At 37.2% G+C, this 18025-nt stretch overlaps 1 protein-coding gene across 3 annotated transcripts in view; it reads left to right on the top strand.

Annotated features, from left to right (window-relative positions):
* The window catches only part of CWF19L2 (CWF19 like cell cycle control factor 2), a 421416-nt gene that overhangs the window by 154093 nt on the left and 249298 nt on the right, over positions 1–18025 (top strand). For all 3 annotated transcript variants that reach the window (XM_028500977.2, XM_028500978.1, XM_024115330.3), the window contains exon 13: positions 16382–16594. In XM_028500977.2, coding sequence (XP_028356778.1) covers positions 16382–16594 — 213 coding nt within the window. The remainder of the gene's footprint in view (positions 1–16381; positions 16595–18025) is intronic.

Raw genomic sequence — 18025 nt, 5'->3', positions numbered from 1 at the left:
TCAGGGAGCCTGATTCCTCCAGCTCTGTTTTTCTTTCTCAAGATTGCTTTGGCTATTCAGGGTCTTCTGTGTTTCCATACAAATTGTGAAATTTTTTGTTCTAGTTCTTGAAAAATGCCATTGGTAGTGTGATATGATAGGGATTCCATTGAAGCTGTAGGTTGCTTTGGGTGATATAGTCCTTTTCACAGTATTGATTCTTGCAATTCAACAACATGGTATATCTCTCCATCTGTTTGTATTATCTTTCTTTCCTCTGTGCATTAATTTTGTATCCTGCTACTTTACCAAATTGTTTGATTAGCTCTCGTAGTCTTCTGGTAGCATCTTTAGGATTCTCTTCGTATAGTGTCTTGTCATCTGCAAACAGTGACTGTTTTACTTCTTCTTTTCCGATTTGGATTCCTTTTATTTCTTTCTCTTCTCTGATTGCCATGGCTAAAACGTCCAAAACTATGTTAAATTATAGTGGTGAGAGTGGGTAACCTTGTTCTGTTACTTATCTTAGTGGAAATGGTTTCACTTTTTCATCATTGAGAACGATGTTGGCTATGCGTTTGTTATATACGGCCTTTATTATGTTGAGGTAAGTTCCCTCTTGATTTGTGTATATTGAAGAATCCTTGCATTCCTGGGATAAACCCCACTTGATCTTGGTGTGTGATCCTTTTAATGTGCTGTTGGATTCTGTTTGCTAGTATTTTGTTGAGGGTTTTTGCATCTATGTTCATCAGTGATATTGACCTGTAGTTTTCTTTCTTAGTGACATCATTGTCTGGTTTTGGTATCAGGGTGTTGGTGGCCTCATAGAATGAGTTTGGGACTATTCCTCTGTCTGCTATATTTTGGAAGAGTTTGAGAAGGGTAGGTGTTAGCTTTTCTGTAAATGTTTAATAGAATTCACCTGTGAAGTCATCTGACCCTGGGCTTTTGTTTCTTGGAAGATATTTAATCACAGTTTCAATTTTAGTGCTTGTAATTGGTTTGTTTATATTTTCTATTTGTTCCTGGTTCAGTGTCGGAAGGTTGTGCTTTTCTAAGAATTTGTCTGTTTCTTCCAGGTTGTCCATTTCATTGGCATGTAGTTGCTTGTAGTAATCTCTCATGATCCTTTGTATTTCTGCAATGTCAATTGTTACTTTTCCTTTTTCATTTCTAATTGTGCTGATTTGAGTCTTGTCTGGTTTTGGTATCAGGGTGTTGGTGGCCTCATAGAATGAGTTTGGGACTATTCCTCTGTCTGCTATATTTTGGAAGAGTTTGAGAAGGGTAGGTGTTAGCTTTTCTGTAAATGTTTAATAGAATTCACCTGTGAAGTCATCTGACCCTGGGCTTTTGTTTCTTGGAAGATATTTAATCACAGTTTCAATTTTAGTGCTTGTAATTGGTTTGTTTATATTTTCTATTTGTTCCTGGTTCAGTGTCGGAAGGTTGTGCTTTTCTAAGAATTTGTCTGTTTCTTCCAGGTTGTCCATTTCATTGGCATGTAGTTGCTTGTAGTAATCTCTCATGATCCTTTGTATTTCTGCAATGTCAATTGTTACTTTTCCTTTTTCATTTCTAATTGTGCTGATTTGAGTCTCTCCCTTTTTTTCTTGATGAGTCTGGATAATGGTTTATCAATTTTGTTTATCTTTTCAAAGAACCAGCTTTTATTTCTGTTGATCTCTGCTATCATTTCCTTCATTTCTTTTTCATTTATTTGTGATCTGATCTTTATGATTTCTTTCTTTCTGCAAACTTTTAGTTTTTTTTTGTTCATCTTTCTTTAATTGCTTTAGGTGTAAGTTTAGGTTGTTTATTTGAGATTTTTCTTGTTTCTTGAGGTAGGATTGCATTGCTTTAAACTTCCCTCTTAGATTTGCTATTGCTGCATCCCATAGGTTTTGGGTTGTCGTGTTTTCATTGTCATTTGTTTCTAGCTATTATTTGATTTTTTTTCTTTGATTTCTTCAGTGTTCTCCTGGTTATTCAGTAACGTATTGTTTAGCCTCCATTTGTTTGTATTTTTTACTGTTTTTTGCCTGTAATTGATATCTCGTCTCATGGCATTGTGGTCAGAAAAGATATTTGATACGATTTCAATTTTCTTAAATTTGCCAAGACTTGATTTGTGACCCAAGGTATGATCTATCCTGGAGAATGTGCCATGAGCACTTGAGAAGAAAGTGTGTTCTGTTGTTTTTGGATGGAATTTCCTCTATATATCAATTAAGTCCCTGTTGTTTAAAGTGTTATTCAAAGCTTGTGTTTCCTTATTAGTATTCATTTTGTTTGATCTGTCCATGGTGAAAGCGGGGTGTTAAAGTCCCCTGCTATGATTGTGTTACTGTCAATTTCCCCTTTTATGGCTGCTAGCATTTGCCTTATGTAATGAGGTGCTTGTACATTGGATGCATAAATATTTAGAATTGTTATATCTTCTTCTTGGATTGATCCCTTGATCATTATGTAGTGTCTTTCTTTATCTCTTGTAATACTCTTTATTTTAAAGTCGATTTTGTCTGATATGAAAATTGCTACTCCAACTATCTTTTGATTTCCATTTGCATGGAATATCTTTTTATATCCCCTCAGGTTCAGTATGTATGTGTCCCTAGGTCTGAAGTGGGTCTCCTGTAGACATCATATATACGGGTCTTGTTTTTGTCTCCATTCAGCCAGTCTTTGTCTTTTGGTTGGACAATTTAATCTGTTTACATTTAAGATATTATGGATATGTATGTTCCTGTTACCATTTTCTTAATTGTTTTGGGTTTGTTACTGTAGGTCTTTTCCTTCTCCTGTGTTTCTTGCCTAGAGAAGTTCCTTTAGCATTTGTTGTAAAGCTGGTTTGGTGATGCTGAATTCTCTTAGCTTTTGCTTGTCTGTAAAGGTTTTAATTTCTCCATCAAATTTCAATCAGATCCTTGCTTGGTAGAGTAATCTTGGTTGTAGGTTTTTACCTTTCATCACTTTAATTATGTCATGCCACTCCCTTCTGGCTTGCAGAGTTTCTGCTAAAAGATCAGCTGTTAACCTTATGGGGATTTCCTTGTATGTTATTTGTTGTTATTTGTTGCTTTTCCCTTGATGCTTTTAATATTTTTTCTTTGTATTTAATTTTTGAGAGTTTGATTGATATGTGTCTTTCATATTTCTCCTTGGATCTATCGTGTATTGGACACTGTGCTTGCTGGATTTGGGTGGCTACTTCCTTTCCCATAATAGGGAAGTTTTCAACTATAATCCCTTCACTTATTTTCTCAGCCCGTTTCTGTTTTTCTTCTTCTGGGACCCCTATGATTTGAATGTTGGTACGTTCAGTGTTGACCCAGCATTCTCTGAGACTGTTCTGAATTCTTTTCATTCTTTTTTCTTTATTCTGCTCTGTGGTAGTTATTTTCACTCTTCCAGGTCACTTATCTGTTCTTCTGCCTCAGTTATTCTGCTACTGATTCCTTCTATAGAATTTTTAATTTCATTTATTGTGTTGTTCATCATTGTTTGTTTGCCCTTTAGTTCTTCTAGGTCCTTTCTAAACGTTTCTTGTATTTTCTTCATTCTATTTCCGGGAGTTTGGATCATCTTTACTATCATTACTCTGAATTCTTTTTCAGATAGACTGCCTATTTCCTCTTCATTTTTCGTTCTGGTGGGTTTTTACCTTGCTTCTTCATCTGCTGCTCATTTCTTTGTCTTCTCATTTTGCTTAACTTACTGTGTTTGGGGTCTCCTTTTTGCAGGCTGCAGGTTAGTAGTTCCTGTTGTTTTTGGTGTCTGCCCCCAGTGGGTAAGGTTGGTTCAGTGGCTTGTATAGGCTTCCTGGTGGTGGGGACTGGTGCCTGTTGTCTGGTGAATGAGGCTGGGTCTTGTCTTTCTGGTGGGCAGGACTGCATCTGGTAGTGTGCTTTGGGTGTCTATGAACTTATGATTTTAGGCAGACTCTCTGCTAATGGATGGGGTTGTGTTCCTGTCTTGCAAGTTGTTTGGCATGGGGTGTCCAGCAGTGGAGCTTGCTGGTCTTTGAGTGGAGCTGGGTCTTAGGATTGAGATGGAGATCTCTGGGAGAACTCTCGCTGATTGATATTGCATGGGACCAGGAGGTGTCTGGTGGAACAATGTCCTGAACTCGGTTCTCCCATCTCAGAGGCCCAGGCCTGATATCCAGCCTGAGAACCAAGACCCTGTCAGCCATATGGCTCAGAAGAAAAGAGAGAAAAAAAAGAAAGAAATATAAAATAAAATAAAGTTATTAAAATAAAGAATCTAAAAAATATTATTAAAGTAAAAAAAATTTTTAAAGTAATAAAGAAAAGAGAACAACCAAACCAAGAAACAAATCCACCAATGATAATAAGCGCTAAAAACTAAACTAAGATAAGCATAAAAATCAGCAACTAGTCAGTTGCATACAACAAACCCCAAGTCTACAGTTCTCAACGTCCACCGCCTCAGTTTTGGGATGATTCATTGTCTGTTCAGGTATTTCACAGTTGCAGGGTACATCATGTTGACTGTGGAGACTTAATGGGCTGCTCCTGAGACTGCATGGAGAAATTTCCCTTTCTTTTCTTTGTTCTCAAAGCTCCTGGGGTGCAGCTTTGGTTTTGGCCCCACCTCTGCATGTAGGTCGCCCTGTGGTATCTTTTTTCACCCAGACAGGAGGGGGTTAAAGGAGTGGCTGATTATGGGGCTCTGGTTCACTCAGGCTGGGAGCTGGGTGAGTTATGGAATGCAGGGCAAGCCTGTGACGGCAGAGGCCGGTGTGACGTTGCAACAGCCTGGGGCGTGCCATGTGTTCTCCTGGGGAAGTTGTCTCTGGATCATAGGACCCTGGCAGTGGTGGGCTGCACAGGCTCCCAGGAGGGGAGGTGTGGATAGTGACCTGTGCCTACACACAGTATTCTTGGTGGCTGCAACAGCAGCGTTAGAGTTTCATTCCTGTCTCTGGTGTCTGCGCTGATAGGCAGAGCTCGCACCTGTCTCTGAAGCTCGTTTTGGTGGTGCCGTGAATTTCCTGCCCTTGCGCACCCCGAAACAATGGTCTCTTGAGTCTTAGGCAGTTCCAGACTTTTTCCTGGACTCTCTCCCGGTTACCTGTGGCACACTAGACCCCTTCAGGCTGTGTGTTCATGCAGCCAACCCCAGTCTCTCCTTGGGATCTGACCCCTGAAGCCCCAGCCTCAGCTCCCAGCACCCACCCGCCTCGCTGGGTGAGCAGACAAGCCTCTCAGGCTGGTGAGTGCTTGGTCATCACTGATCCTCTGTGCGGGAATCTCTCTGCTTTGCTCTCTGCACCGTTGTTGCTGCACTCTCCTCCGTGGCTTTGAAGCTTCCCCCTGGCTTCCCACTGGCCACCCCAGTCTCTGCCAGTGAAGGAGCTTCCTAGTGTGAGGAAACTTTTCGTCCTTCCCAGCTCCCTCCCACTGGTGCAGGTCCCATCCCTATTCTTTTGTCTCTGTTTTTTCATTATTCTTTTGCTCTACTCAGGTGCATGGGGATTTCCTTGCCTTTTGGGAAGTCTGAGGTCTTCTGCCAGCGTTCAGTAGGTGTTCTGTAGGAGTTGTTCCACATGTAGATATATTTCTGATGTATTTGTGGGGAAGAAGGTGATCTCCATGTCTTACTCCTCTGCCATCTTGAACGTCCTTCTACTGTCATCATTTTAAAAAGGTTTTTTTTTTTAAGTCTTTTCTCTTGATGCTAATCTAGTATTTATAGACTATAGGGTAGCTTTTTTGTCATTCCTCTAAATATATCAACTATTTACTGATTACCTGGAGAAGGTCCCTCCAAGCCGTACTTTTATATATAATTTTAATATACTTGACTATTCAATTTTAGACCAGAAGTATAATAAAAGTAGCAAATTAGAAGTGGGGACACAAGAGTACCACAAGAAGAAGTGCTTATAACAATGAGAACCAACAGCTGACTTAATATAGAGCAAAGAATGAGATGGAAAAATGCAGGTAAAGAATTGAAAAATCATAAACATCTTGGTTGACATAGCTACCATAGAAGCCACTAGCCCTTGAGAGGGCCATTCGTGAATTATGACACATTTTTATAATTGTCCGATTAATTACCCTATTATCAGGGTAAGACTAAATTCCATTGATTATGTTTTAAAAGGTAGGACAGTTTATAACTCTGTTTGGGAACATTTGTATTCAAAATGACTATAATAAGTAATGTTTCTTTGCTTAAATGGTAAACTTAACTATTTGGAAATTTGGCTGTTCAGGAAGACTTATTCAACTGGTTTACAGTAATGGTTGTATTCTAAACATCAGTCATATTTTGACATCTTCCCCAATTATCACTGTTTAATAAAATCCTGACTTCTTTCTTCTTTTCCCTTGACAATTCATTCAAGAGGTTTAACTTTTACTGTGATAAAAGGTATGTATTCCAAAGGAACTGTTTAAAATAGAAGAATGTTTGGCATGCTTAAATACTTAAATTCTAGTTAGGAAGAGTTGTTGGCAAGGGAAAAAAGGCCCATGATAAAGGAGAAGAAGTTATGAGTGGCACATCTGAGCAGACTGCAGAGATTCAGTCCTGTCCAGAGTATATGAAGAGGGGTTAGGGACTACTGCATGGATGACAGGATTTAAACAGGAGCACACGTACCCTTCCATTTTCTCAGGAGAGAAGAAGTATAAGCTGTGTGTTTGTGGATGGTTTTAGGTTTGGTGGTAGGAGGATCAGGAAATTCTTGTCTGATTTTAATTTTTTCTTTGAGGTCATCTACTGAAAGTGAGAGAGGAGTTGATGGAGTGTCTGGGGTTTGATGATGATCATCTAAAATTGCCACTGTGGAAAATGGGAGGTTTTTCTTATTATGTTGAAGCAGCAGTCAGCTTATGAGCTTATAATGGAACCATTTATAAAATATAATAACTTTTCTATAATAACATGGCAAGCATTGCAGAGGACCAGAAAAGGGAGATGATTGACTACATTGAGATTAGACTACATACAGATTAGACTATACTCAAATAGTATAATTGGATTTGGTTTTTAAGGAAAGTGGACTGAAGCTGAAAAGGAGTGGTTTTATTTTATTATTATATTAATTTTCTCCCATTATATTATACAGTTGGCACTTGAAATGCCTGAATTTCACTTACATTATGGTTAATGATATTTAAAATAATATTATTCTTGGAATATTCTTGAAAAAATGTTATATAAGCAGAGCCTCTGAACAGAAGCAGTTTGTTATTGCTGTTTATAGGGGGTTATATCTTTATCAGTCACTTATCAATCAGAGAAACAGAACTATTAAAAGACATACAGACATAGGTTTCTTTACAGGGATTTGACCTTATGCCATTGTGGAAGCTGGTTAAGCAATCTTTTTAAGGCTGTTGTGCATGCATCTGAATTTGGAGCTTTCAGTCCAGAGGGCAGGGTATTGGGAAGGAGAAATGAATGTAAAGCGGGGGAGACTAAGAACAAGAACACGCTAGAACCCACAGGCATGAGCTGGAATTCTCGAGGATGGACAGATACACATGTCAGTTTATGTTGCCTCTGACCTTGGTGGTGTGGATATTCTGTAGATTAGGCTAGAAGCTAAATACACACATCTGGCCTAGAAGTCAGAGAAGCTGAAGGAGGATGGTGGGAAAGGTGGGGCAGTTGCAGACTCAGATGCTGCCTTTTATAAGGAGGTGAAACAGAAGTTCAGTGACAATGTATGCAAGCTATAAAAATGGCTCCTCCTTTATTTCTACTCTTCAGGTCTTCTATAAAAATCTCTTGTTACCCATTGTAACCAGAAATACACTGAAAAGGGAATTCTGGTACGTGTATGTCGGACTAGTCAAATTGACCCAGTGACTACAACCACGTTACCTTGGCTCCTCTCTTTAAACTATACTTAATCTCCAAATAAAGAAAACAAAATCGTACTTCTGTCCAACATGATAGAACTGTCCTACATACAACCAAAAACAGGCTCTTTCCCCAGAATAGAGTACAAAGCTACTATTATGTTAGATGGTAAGGGGATGAGAAAGGGGAAGAAAAGAAAGAATTTTTGTTAATATTTAGGTGTATATTCACACATATAAATTCATATCAAAATATTGAAAGGATATCATAACTACTACAATATTAATTTCTGAAACTGGTTATGGAGTTTCATCTAGTATTTATACCTGCTTTCCTCTACTACCCATTCTGTATTCCTTTTGTCCTCAGCAACATCTTTGCTGGTCATGGCCCCTTGCCTTGTGGGGTGATCCAATCCTTCATTCAGAAGGTCTGGGCCATTCATTAGCCATCCTGCTTTAATTGAGTTGTATTTTATCATTGACTTTAATCATAGGCCATGAGAATACCAAGAGGTGCCCTAAAAGGTAACCTATATTCAAGATATACTTCCTCTTACCTCCATTATGTAGTACCAGCCCAATTTTCCCTTTATAGTCAGAATCAATCACTCTAGAAAGTACAGTAACTCCCCTCTTTGCCTTTTGATTCAGTGGAATGGAGCCACAGTGGCCAGGTGGCTGTCGGAACTTCAAGTTCAATGAATCATTGTGTCCCTTGATAGATGCCTTCCTCTCTTTAGAACTAAGACCTCTAGACTAGTAGAGCCTAAGATCACAGAGTTGGGAAGCAGAAATTTTGCTAGTGTATCAAAAGGGGCAGTAGTGAGATAGGTCACTCCTATTTTTTTCCCCCTAGATTCCCATACCTATGAATTCTGGCTGTGGGAAAGATAGCATCATAGTTCGGGTGCTGATTTAGAGCGCTTCATTCTGGGAGACATAGCCTTAGTTTACAAGACATCACCTATCCAGCACTTGTAATTAAATCTTAAAAAGACCAGTTCACTGTTCTATCCAGCCAGCTACTTCAGATGGTGGGGAACATGGTGAATTAGTGAGCAGTGCTGCTTGGTAGTCATCATTGTTGCATGGTGACTGCAATGGGCATAGACATATTTCATCTGCTGTGAAATTATTTCCTTGGTCGGAAGCATATGTGTGATACCACAATGATACAAGTCCAGAGATGGTAGTTTTGGCAGAATCACTGTATGCAGTAGAGGCAAGTCAATGTCCAGAGTAAGTGTCTATTCCAGTAAGAACAAAGTGCTGCTCCTTCCATGATGGAAGCAGTCCAATGTACCCAACTTGCCACCAGATGGCTGCCTGATCCCCCAAAGGAGTGGTGCTCGTATCAGAGGCTCGGTGTTGATCTCTGTTGGCAGATTGGGTATTCAGCAGTGGCTGTAGCCAGATCAGCTTTGATGTTGCTGAGCCCTTGAATAGTTTCCATACCTGCATGGCCACTTTGTTCACAAGCCCATTGGAACAATGGTAGGAGTGGCTAGTGACATAAATATTTTCACATGAGTTGCAAATATCTTTGTACTGTCTATCCATTTGGAGAGGTCTGTCCATATACCTCTTCCCCAGACTTCCTTGTTGGTAATCTCTACTTGTGTTCTATCCAGGTTCCTGGCCATCCAGCCAAACCATTTGCCATAGTACATGAATCAGTGTAGACCTGTATCTATGGCCATCTCTCTTTCCAGGCAAAGTGAACTCACTGCTCAAAGTTATTCTTACTGAGATAATTTCCCTTTATGGCCATTCCAGAGTGGGACTGTAGTGCTGTAGCTGTCCACTTTGGGTGGTGCCTGTGTATCATGCAGAACCATTTATTTATTTTTTTTAATGTTGATATAGATGAACCTATATTTAAATTTTTATAGCTTTTTTTTTTTTTTAGATTTTTTGGGTGGTGCCTGTGTATCATGCAGAACCATTTATTTATTTTTTTTAATGTTGATATAGATGAACCTATATTTAAATTTTTATAGCTTTTTTTTTTTTTTTGAGATTCAGGATCTGATCAGTGTTTGTGCATTCTGTTTATTATATCTCCCCAATGTGAGAGTCCCTAAGACCATCCTCACTTCTGACACCAGCTTCAAGTTCAGGGATCCCCAAGCCCACCTTCAGCTTTGATACTTTACTACAGGGACTCACAGAATTCCCTAAAAGCTGTTAAATGTACAGTTAAGGTTTATTACAGTGAAAGAATACAGATGGAAAATTAGTCAAGGGAAGCATCTCATGGAGCTGAATCCAGGAGAATTTCAAGCATGAAGCTTCCATTTGTCCCCTTTCCCAGTGAATCATGGACAGCACTAACTTCTCCCAGCAATAATGTGTGAGATACACAGGGTATTGCCAACTAGGGAAGCTCCCCCAAGCATTGGTGTGCAGTTTTTGTTAGGATTTGGTCACATAGACATGGTTGATTGCCTGTGAAGATGACAGTTTCCAGCCTCTCCTGAGGTGGAGCTGATACTGTGTGGCCCAAAGTTCCCAGGATAAATCACATTGTTAACATAGATGGCTCGTGTGGCCCAAGACCCTCAGATAAACAAAACCAGTCTTTTAGGCAGGACATTGCAAGTGCTTAAAGATTACCTTCCAGGGACAGAAGGCAAAGGCCAGACCTCTATTTGGGTACAGTTAATTTTTTAAAACACAGGTTTATTGAGATATGATTCACATGCCATACAAATTCACCCATTTAAAGTGTACAACTCAATAATGTTTTTTAGTATCTTCACAAATATATGTAACTATCACTACAGTCAATTTTACAACATTTTTATCACCTCAAGAATAAACCTTTAGCTGTCACCTCCTAACCCTCTTAAGTCCTCCTCCATCCCCAGCCTTAAGCAGCCATGAGTCTGTTTTCTGTCTGTATAGATTTTGCTGATCTGGATATTTCATGTATATGATAGTGATTTTTTGTGACTGATTTCTTTCACTTAGCATGTTTTCAGAGTTCATCTGTGTTGTAGGGGGTATCAGTACTTCATTTCTTTTTTATAGCCAAATATACTCACTCTATTGTACAGATTTTATATGTTTTGTTGATCTGTTCATCAATTGATGGGCATTTGGATTGTGTACAAGTTTTGACTGTTATGAATAATGCTGCTGTAAAGATTCATATACAAGTTTTTGTTAGGCATATGTTTTCATTTCTCCTGGGTATATACCTGGGAGTGGAATTGTTAGGTCATATGGTAGCCCATATGTTTAATTATTTATTAATTAATATATATTGAATTGTTTGAGGAACTGCCAGACTGTTTTCCAAAGCAGCACCATGACTTTACACTCCCACCAGCGGTGTTTGAGGGTATCAGTTTCTCCACATCCTTGACAACACTTGTTATTATCTGACTGTTTGATTCTAGTGAGCATGAAGTGGTAACTTCATTGTAGTTTTCATTTACATTTCCCTGTATTTATTGGCCATTTGTATATCTTCCTTGGAGAAATGTCTGTTTAGATCCTTTGCCAATTTTAAAATCAGGTTGCTTGTTTTTTGTTGTTGTTGAGTTGTAGGAGTTCTTTATGTATTCTGGTTGTAAGTCCCTTATCAAATAAGTGATTTACATATATTTTCTCCCATTCTGTGGGCTGCCTTATCACTCTGTTGAGAGTGTCCTTTGGTGCACAAAAGTTTTAAGTTTGATGAAATCCAACTTATCTATTTTTTCTTTATTGCTTGTGCTTTTGTTGTCATAGCCAAGAAATCATTGCCAAATTCAATGTCATGAAGCTTTTCCCCTATGGTTTCTTCTAAGAGTTTTAAAGTTTTAGCTTTTAAGTTATGTCTGTGATGCATTTTGGGTTAATTTTTTTATATGGTGTGAGGTAAGGATCCAACTTCATCTTTTTTTGCATGTGAATATCCAGTTTTCCCAACATTGTTTGTTTAAAAGACTGTCATTTCCCGATTCAGTGGTCTTGGCACCCTTACTGAAAATTATTTGACCATATATGAGTTTGTTTATTTCTGGGATCTCCATTCTAGTCCATTGGTCTATATATCTTTCTTTATGCCAGTATCACATTACTTTGATTATTGTAGCTTTGCAGTACGTTTTAAAATCAGGACGTGTGAGACCTCCAACTTTGTTCTTTTTAAAGATAGTTTGTTTATTTGTAGTCTCTTGAGATTTCATATGAATTTTAAGATGGATTTTTCTATTTCTACACAAAACATCACTGAGATTTTGATAGATGTTGCATGCATTGTAGATCACTTTGGGTAGTATTGACATCTACTCCCCTTTCTTTTATCTTATTCATTTTAATGTTATAACTATTTTATCACGTTTTTCTTATTTATTTAGAGAAGAGATTCTCAAAGTTCTAAAATTTATGATATACTATCTTGATCTTGTACCATCTCATCAATTTTCTTTAGGACTCTATCTAAATGAAAAAGAGGCATATTTTCATGCCCCTCTTGTTTTCTTCACCTCCTTTCCTCCAGCAAATATTTTCACTTTTCCCCTTCTTGGTCTTATGTTCTCCACTATCTGTTAATAGTCTGTCCATTAAAAATTTTTGGTTGGGGGTAATAAGGTCATAGATGTATACATGACTGATAAAGTTAAAAACATTTTGTGTCAAACCCCAAAGAGAAGATAATGGGAAAATGAAAATAATTAGAGGATGTAGGAGGAGGGAATTATTGTTCTGGGATAGATGAGTATCATATTTCAGTTGTGTTGAAGAATCATTCAGACTTAATTTGCAAGTCTGTCTGCTATTTAAATCAAAAACTATGAAGAGATCAGAGAAGTTCAGCAGCATTCATGGAACATAGATTTAAAAAATAGAAATACTGTCTTCTGTTTTCAACTGATTTTATTTGAATTAAATATTTTCCCTGACAAGTTATGAACTGATTTTTAATAATAATATTTTTAACAGTATATCATATGAAAGTAAAGTTACATGTAGAATTACATATTCTGCTCACTAATGTATTTTAGAGAAGATAAATACCCATCAGATATCTGTATTCTCTTTTTTTTTTTTTTTTCTGCGGTACACGGCCTCTCCCGTTGCGTAGCACAGGCTCTGGACGCGCAGGCTCAGCAGCCACGGCCCACGGGCCCAGCCGCTCCATGGCATGCAGGATCCTCCCGGACCAGGGCACAAACCCGCGCTCCCTGCATCGGCAGGTGGACTCCCAACCACTGCGCCACCAGGGAAGCCCTGTATTCTCTTTTAATTAGTACCTTAACTTGATTGGGTATGTTTATTCTAGATGAAATTCAAGGTTTCTTTTAATTCTTTATTCTGCTTCATAGATTATATTCACAATATTCCCTTTCTATGTTTTAAAAATGGGTTTCTTAAGTGAGAGAGGCTCACTATATGCCAGGCACTCTCAGTTTTACAATCAAACTGTGTTTGATTCCTGGCTCTGTCTCTTAATAATTATGTGATTTTGATTAAGTTATTTAGTCTCTCTTAGCCTCAGTTTTTTAATGTCAAGTGAGAATGACAATTCCTATGTTGTAGAGGTATTTGGCTGAGAGGATACTTAAAGTTTCTATTAATATCTAGCATGTAGTTAGTCACTATTTTCATGAAAATTTTAGTGACCAGTTTGGGACATTTTTCAAAATTTGATATATTATGGTTGAGATAAAGGTCTGAAATTAAAATAATAATTTGTAAATCAGGAGACTACATATAAATAGACAAACCTGAAAGAATAGAGAGATAATCAAGGATTAATAAAGAGAAAAAGTAGAAGATAAAAATTAATTCTTGAAGCTAATGTGCTCTGAGAAATACCTTACTGATAATAATCTTTTTACCTGATTCTGTCAATAATGACATTTTAGAAATTTTCTTCTGTTTACATTTAGTTTTACTTCTCTTCTTTTTCTAGTTTTTTAAGTTGGAAGATGACATCATTGATTTAAGGCCTCTCTTGTTTTCTAATATAAGTGGTTAGTTCTGTAATTGTCCCTCTAGGTACTGCTTTCACAGTACACCACAAATTCTCACATGTCCTGTTTTTGTTTTATTGTAGTTCAAAAAACTTTCTGATTTTATTTTTTTGATAATCTGTGGGTTATTTGGAAGTACACTATTTAATTTTTGCATACTTGACTATTTTCCATATATCTTTCTGTTGGGATTTCTAGTCTAATTCCATTGTTTTCAGTGCACATACTCTATGTTACTTGAATCCTTTTAAATTTATTGAGAGTTTGTTTTAAGTCAGAGAATGCCGTCTGTCTTGGTAAATGTTCTCTGTGCACTTGAGAAGAATATCCTGCTGATGTTGCATACAATTTCTGTCAATGTTGGTTACGTCAGATTGGTTGATAGTTTGTTCAAGTCTTCTGTGTGCCTATTGATTTTCTATTTGTTTTATCAATTATAGAGAGAGTGGCTCTTAAATTTCTGACTACAGTTGTGGGTTTGTCTATTTCTCCTACAGTTCTGTCAAGTTTTTGCTTCATATATTTTGAAACTATTATTAGGTGCGTAAACTTTAGGATTGTTTTGTCCTCTTGATGGTAGAAGTCTTTTATTATTATGAAATGACCTTCTTTATCCTTCATAATATTCTTTGCTTTGAAATCTACTTTCTCTGACAGGAGTACAGGCACTCTGGCTTTCTTCATATCTATTTAAATAGCTGATAAGATCAAAACAGTCATTTTCTTTTTGGTATTTAGTAGACTAAGTAGAACTTAGTCTAATGGAAGAAAAACATAAGTTAATGAGCTGTTTTGATACAGTGTGGTCCTCATGAAACTGATGTGAGTATAGTACTGAAGGAGCTTGGATGATCTGGAAAAGTTCTTTCATGCAGGTGACAACTAAATCTAAACCTCAGATTAAAAAATGAGTAGGGGTAGGAATGGCAAAATTGAGGGCAGAATTGGTCAGAGAGCAATATGTGCAAAGCCTGAACATAACAGTACTTTTGGGGACTAAAGTAGGGTGGCAAAGTGTAGAGTTTGAGTAGGGATGTGATCACATGTGACTGAGGTGACTCACATTTATGAGTCCTTATTGTGTGCCAGGCATGTGTTGTAAGGATTAAGAAAGATTACCCTATTAGATGGATAATATTGTTATAGCCATTGTAAAATGAGGAAGTAAAACAGAGAGAGAGAGCAGAGAGATTAAATAACTGCCCAAGATTATACAGACAGGAGATAGAATTTTACCATGGTTATTCTGACTGTAGAACCCAAGCTCTTAACCATTATACCGTTCTGTGTCTATGACTTAGTAGGCCAAACAACAATTTGAACTTGATCCTGTTCACAATGTAGAGCTCTTTGAGGATTTTAAGTAGGGACATAAATAAGTAACTAAAATTTTTGTTTTAAAAACATCACCCTGGCTACAGTTTATGTTGGGGGAGGTATAGAGAAGGTGCCTTGAGATACAGTTGAAAAATGTTTTATGTTCTATGTGGAGTGTATGCTAATTTTATTTTTTTATTTTTATTTTTTTTCATAGATGAGGTTCTGGGATTTTTTTTAATAAAAATAAACTTTTAATTCCTAATTTAAATAAATTAGGAGTTTGGGTTTAACAGATACACACTACTATATACAAAATAGACAAACAAGGACCTACTGATAAGCACAGGGAACTACACTCAACATCTTGCGATAACCTATAATGGAAAAGAATCTGAAAAAGAACACACACACATACACACATACATATACACATACATATACATATTTATTTACACATATATATAACTGAATCACCCTGCTGCACACCCAAAACCAACACAACATTGCAAACCAACCACACCTCAATAAGATACATAAATAAATAAACTTTTAACAGAAGTTTTTAGCATTATCACAACACCATTATCACACACACCCAAATTAACAATATTTCTTGATACTGTCAGTGGCTGTTAGCCAAAGACCACCAGGGGCACACAGAGTTAAACGAGTTGGGTTTATTACTTATTGCAGCAAGGCAGAATGCACACCATGTTGAATTGCTCAGTATCTCAGTAAGAGGGTGGTAGAAAAGACTTATTAAAGAATTTGGTTTTGTACACATGAAACCTACATAGTTTTATAAATCATTGTTACCTCAATAAAAACAAATGAAAAAGAAAATTATTTTTAAAAGAGAAAGGGGAACATTGCTCTCAATACTCTCAATATACATATTAGCAAATTGGTTGGTAAGTTTAATAGAGTGTATGTTAATTTTAAAGTGAAGGTTGTTCTTAAACTCTCTGTGGTTCAAGTTCCTCATCTATTAAATAGAAATGATAATGGTTCCCTCATCATAGGAGTATAAAACAATCAAATTGCATAGAACTGCACATAGTAAATACTCAGTAAACTTTAGCTGTGATGATGATAATAAATTGATCCTTGCAGGTCAAGCTTAAATTTTAATCATGTTTTCTTTTTTCTTTTAATGTAAGAGTTTTATCACAGGACTTAACAGATATGACTTCAGTATGCCACAGTACAATAAACTGAATTAACTACTACCTTCTTCCCACGACTATTATTTTGTTTTTCCAGTTTATGGGAAAAACAGATGGAGACTATTACACTCTGGATGACATGTTTGTCTCCAGAGCAGCTGAGAGAGAATGTTTTGGTGAAGAGGATGAGAATCAGAGGAAAAAAGCTATTGCTGAGCACCGGAGTCTTGCTGCACTAATGGAAAAATGTCTGTATTGTTTTGAAAGCTCTCAATTTCCCAAGCACCTTATTGTTGCAATAGGTGTTAAGGTAAGAAATATAACGTTTATTGTCCTAAGGAAACGATTCAGTGGTATATGTAAATTTGCCTCTTTCTTCATATTCTTATAAGATTCTAAGAAATCTGTCTTGTCTCATTCTGTTTCATATGTTTTCTAAGTTCCCATGATTCTTAGGATCTTCTTTAGAGCGAATATAAATATCTAAATGATGTAAAGCTCCCATTTTGTGCAATTCTTCTCTATAGAGAGGCAGCATTGAGTAGTGCTCAGGCCCTAGACTTTGGAACCAGACCACCTGGATTCAAATTCTTGCTTTGCCATTTACCATCTATGTGATCTTATTTTCATGATTGGCACTTGATTCTCAGTATTAAAATCACTTCAGAGCTACTTAGTCTAAAGTAACTTTTGCTTCTTCCCTTACTTTCTCATAAAACCTTTTTGTTTCTTTATAGAATATCTCATAATTTGAAGAAGTTTATTGTACAGTTGTTGCTTGGTATCCATGGGGGATTGGTTCCAGCGGTCTCTCTATACCAAAATCCACAGATGCTCAAGTCCCATAGTCACCCCTCCATCTCCAATTCCACATCTGTGGATTCAGCCAACCCTGGATCATATAGTACCACAGTATTTATTGAAAAAGGTCCATGTATAATTGGACCTATGCAGTTCAAACCCATGTTGTTCAAGGTTCAACTGTATTTTGTTTTACTTGTTGAGTGTCTCCCCCAGTAGTCTGTAAGTGCTCTGAGGGCATAGATAACTTTTACTCATCCTTGTATACCACACATGTATTCCCATTATATACCAAGGATGTATGTTTATAGTCACTTCTTTCAATAAATGTTAATAATCACTTATTTAATAGTCACTAATAATAGTGATTTATTTCAGTATTTGGCAGTTTAATTCTTTTTTCTTTTAAACATCTTTATTGGAGTATAATTACTTTACAATGGTGTGTTAGTTTCTGCTTTATAACAAAGTGAATCAGTTATACATATACATATGTTCCCATATCTCTTCCCTCTTGCATCTCCCTCCCTCCCCCCCTCCCTATCCCACTCCCCCTCCCTATCCCACCCCTCTAGGTGGTCACAAAGCACTGAGCTGATGATCTCCCTGTGCTATGTGGCTGCTTCCCACTAGCTAGCTATTTTACATTTCATAGTGTATATATGTCCATGCCACTCTCTCACTTTGTCACAGCTTACCCTTCCCCCTCCCCATATCTCAAGTCCATGTTCTAGTAGGTCTGTGTCTTTATTCCCGTCTTACCCTTAGGTTCTTCATGATCTTTTTTTTTTTCCTTAGATTCCATATATATGTGTTAGCATACGGTATTTTTTTTTCTCTTTCTGACTTACTTCACTCTGTATGACAGACTCTAGGTCCATCCACCTCACTACAAATAACTCAATTTCGTTTCTTTTTATGGCTGAATAATATTCCATTG

Source organism: Physeter macrocephalus, chromosome 16 (assembly GCF_002837175.3).
Source record: "Physeter macrocephalus isolate SW-GA chromosome 16, ASM283717v5, whole genome shotgun sequence".
In the NCBI taxonomy this organism is placed as follows: Eukaryota; Metazoa; Chordata; class Mammalia; order Artiodactyla; family Physeteridae; genus Physeter; species Physeter macrocephalus.
This window is presented reverse-complemented; position numbering and strand designations above follow the sequence as displayed.